General features: G+C 40.7%; 1 protein-coding gene across 1 annotated transcript; it reads left to right on the forward strand.

Moving 5' to 3' along the window:
• Window positions 1–844: 844 nt before the first annotated feature.
• LOC123886520 lies at window positions 845–3,717 on the forward strand. The gene is made up of 3 exons (XM_045935834.1): window positions 845–1,674; window positions 1,774–3,105; window positions 3,201–3,717. Exons 1-3 carry the CDS (start codon window positions 845–847, stop codon window positions 3,715–3,717), a joined length of 2,679 nt encoding a protein of 892 aa, XP_045791790.1.
• The last annotated feature ends 269 nt before the right edge of the window (window positions 3,718–3,986 follow it).

Below are 3,986 nucleotides of genomic sequence, written 5' to 3' on the forward strand. Positions count from 1 at the left end.
TTCGAGTGAACTTACTTTTATTCGCATTCAATTTATGTTTCATAAACCGAACATATTGTTCTTTTGCAAAATAAGGATATCTTTAATGATGAACATTCGAACTTCTTTTTCCATGCATGAACAATTGTCCCGAGATTTACTAGTTGATCTCTCAAGTAATTAATTTAAACTAGCGGTTGTTTACCAAAAATCAGTGTAAACAAATTGGCACGCCCAGTGGGACGGGTTGTTTTGTGCATTTTATATTCTTAAAAGAAGTTTGTTTTCTAAGAATCCTGTTCGAATACTAAAGCAGTTTGGTATTCAAAGTTATATGTTTTGATTTTGTATGCATTTGAGGAGTGGGAAGTCTTTACCCAATTTAACTAGTGTTAAATCTCGATCAAAAATGGTTCGACCACCAAATAACAATCAAAACAATAATAACAATGTTCCAAATCCTGAGGGACAGCCAACGCAAGCGTCGAATAGTAACGCTACAATCATGGCTCAAGGCTCTGGAACATCTGGTTCGAGCGCCCCCTCAGTCAGTTTTGGGAATATAGGGGTAACGATACCTTCGACAAGTTTGACTCTATCTGGGTCAATAACTTCGTCAATATCACACAATGTGGGGATCAGTCACCCTGGTTCTGAAGATCTAAGGAGCCCCATTCGATCATTTCTGTTGAATCAACCAGGACTAGGCATGCCAACATCTTTAATGGCAGGTTTACATAATTCTAATCCTAATCCTGAGGGGAGTACCATGCCTTCCCCAGCAGCCTCTGTTGTGGGAAATAGAACCAGAGACATTGGCCTGCAAAATCTGACAAATGTAACCATGATGTCCTTTCGACAACAAATGGACGAAAGTAACCATGAAATGGTTAATACCTTAATTTCACAATTAGGGACTATCCTAAATCCTTTAATTAATAACACAAATAACAACTATCAGTTGTTAGCCCATCAGATGGGGCGAATCGCAGATTTCTTTGGCACACCTGCAATGCCCAACCAAAACCTTCAACCCATTCGAAATCAAGCGCATGTTCAAAATCAGGGTTTCCCCAATGAGGATGAAGTTCCTAATAATCGAGCGCCACAAGTGGTGCAAGAGGAACCACCGGTCCAAGTGGTGAACCAAGTTCAAGATCCTGGGATAGTCTTGGTTAATAGAAATCAGAACGCTGACGAAGTAGTTAGAAATGTGCAAAGAAACAATTTTGCACAACAAGATAATTTGGCAAATCTAGTCGAAACGATATTAACCCAAAATGGTTTCAATGTTGGCTTGCACAGGCCTAACTTCGTTTCCCCTTTGTCTGAGTATGTGCTACAGACTGAATTGCCAAGGGGATGGAAAATTCCCAAATTCACAAAGTTTGCTGGGGATACAACTGAATCAACGGTGGAGCATGTGGCAAGATTTTTTGCTGAAGCAGGAAACTTGGCAGATAATGAAAATTTAAGATTGAAATATTTCCCAAATTCCCTTACAAAAAATGCTTTCACTTGGTTCACAACACTTCCCCCTCGTTCGATTCATCATTGGGCTCAATTGGAAAGGGTTTTCCATGAACAGTTTTACATGGGCCAATCTAAGATTAGTTTGAAGGAATTGGCCAGTGTTAGGAGAAAAACGCCAGAGTCCATAGATGATTACTTGAATAGATTCAGGTTACTCAAGGCTAGATGCTTTACCCAAGTGCCTGAACATGAGTTAGTCGAAATGGCTACTGGAGGCCTAGATTATTCGATTCGAAAGAAATTAGATACACAACATCTAAGAGACATGGCACAGTTAGCAGATAGAGTGAGACAGGTCGAACGCCTTAAGGCTGAAAAGGCTAGATCATCAAAGTTTCAAAAGAGGGAAAAAATTGCCTATGTCGAAACAATAGATGATGATGAGGAATATGTGATAAATTACGAAGACATAGAGGATAATGAAATCAATGTGGCCGAACTAAAACCTGGCCCTCCTTATGTCTGTAAATTATTAAAACCTTCGGATGGAAAAAATCCTGTCGAACCAAAAAATGATAAATTTGTTGCTAAGACATATTCATTTGACATAACTAAATGTGATGAAATATTTGATTTATTGGTTACTGATGGCCAAATTGTTGTTCCAAAGGGGCTAAAAGTACCTCCCCTTGAGCAACAAAAGAAAAGAGGTTTTTGTAAATTTCATAATTTTCTGGGTCATAAAACCTCACAATGTGTTCTTTTCAGGGATCTGGTTCAGAAAGCTTTGAAAGATGGAAGGCTGAAGTTTGGAGAGAAGTCCAAACAACAGATGAAAATTGATGAGGATCCATTACAGATATCAGATGCTTCCTATGTGGAACCGGTCGAATGCTTAATGATCGATGCCATGGACCTGTCAGGAGGCGCACAGTTAGTTTCTATTCCAGAAGATGAATACTACGAGAAGATGAAAGTGGTATACCCTGGGGCTGAAGAGGAACTGATTGATTTTTTGCAAAGGTGTAAGCTTAACAAGTCTGAAGTTATGCTTTGCCCAAGGTGCAGTGCTGTATTCGATAAGAAGGCTACTGAGGGCCTTAACAAGTTTATACCGTTCAGGAGAAACAAAGAGAATTGGCCAAAGTCAAGGCCAATGAAAAGACAAAATATGGCGCATGCCAAACCAATACATCAAAGGTTGGGCAACTCAAGTACTTTTGTGCCATCCAACAACTCACCAATGAACAAATGGGTTCATGGTCATGCATCAAACTTTGTCAGAAATTCTGTTGACAAGGGAAGTTCGAGTAAGAGCCGTTCGAGTCAGCCTGGAGATTCGAAGAAGTATGCTTACAGGAATAACTACATGGGGAAGAATCCCATGACAAGAACACAATGGCGCAGACATCAACGCCAACAGAAACTCTCACTTCAGGAGGCTCAGAAGATAGAAAACAACAAAGGAAAACAGGTGGTTGAAGCGACCAGAAGGCCTCTGAAAGAAAGATTGTCTCAACCATTGGCTGATCAAAATGTTGATGACAAGATCGAAGAGGAAAACTTGGAGGATGAGGATCTTCTTGATTCAGATCCTGAATTTGATGTGCTGGTGAATGTAGTTTCTATTCTGCCTGCTGAGTATGACGTATGGTCAGAAGTAACTGAAGGGGAGGATGAGTTCGATGAAAGTGAACTGGCTTTACATAAGCCAATGTGTTATTATGTTATGAATAATGGCTGTTTAGGGAACAGATGGCCAATTTTGAGAGGCCAACTGAGGGAATGAAGAATCATTTGAAACCCCTCTTTATTCAGGCCAAAGTAAACAATGTGGGGGTCAACAAAGTGCTGATTGATGGAGGAGCAGCAGTAAATCTGATGCCAGAGTTCATGATTACCAAGATTGGTAAGTTTTCTACTGACTTGCACCCTCACAACATCGTTCTTTCGAATTACGAAGGTGAGACTGGTTTCTCACTGGGGGCAATTCAAGTCGATGTAGCGGTTGGCAGCACTGTCAGGCCAACTTTGTTTTTGGTTGTGGCATTGAAGGCCAATTACAATCTGCTTCTAGGAAGGGAGTGGATACATGGTGTAGGAGCAGTGCCTTCGACTCTCCATCAGAGGGTGAGTATTTGGAGAGAAGATGGTGTAGTGGAAAATATCGAAGCCGATCAAAGTTATTTTAGGGCTGAAACACACCACATAACCAAGCATTCATTTGATAAGAAATTGGCGAATATCTCGCCATGTACTGAATAGGGATATGCCTATGCCCCTGCTGATAATGTCTACCATTCTTTCAAATTAGATCCAACTCATGGATTCATTTGGGAGAGAGAGGAGATAGATGATGGTCCATATGTGGATGAAGGCAAATTCCGCCCAACTAGGTGGGACTTTGAAGAATACCACGATGACTAAGCCCAATGCTTGGGCCAAGAGTTCGGCTTATATGGCCGAAAACAAGATAAACATGGCTTTGGAAGCCACTATGCTGCAAAAGAATATGGCTGTCGAAGCCAATAATT

The sequence above is a fragment of the Trifolium pratense genome, linkage group LG5 (assembly GCF_020283565.1).
Source record: "Trifolium pratense cultivar HEN17-A07 linkage group LG5, ARS_RC_1.1, whole genome shotgun sequence".
Lineage (NCBI taxonomy): Eukaryota > Viridiplantae > Streptophyta > Magnoliopsida > Fabales > Fabaceae > Trifolium > Trifolium pratense.

Bases quoted from the DNA above. Each gene is read 5' to 3' on its own strand.
- LOC123886520 (XM_045935834.1), top strand. From the start codon at position 845: ATGGACGAAAGTAACCATGAAATGGTTAATACCTTAATTTCACAATTA. The intron at 1,675-1,773 runs TAGATGCTTTAC...ACAACATCTAAG, and splicing joins AGATTCAGGTTACTCAAGGC to AGACATGGCACAGTTAGCAG. The intron at 3,106-3,200 runs GTCAGAAGTAAC...ATGGCTGTTTAG, and splicing joins CCTGCTGAGTATGACGTATG to GGAACAGATGGCCAATTTTG.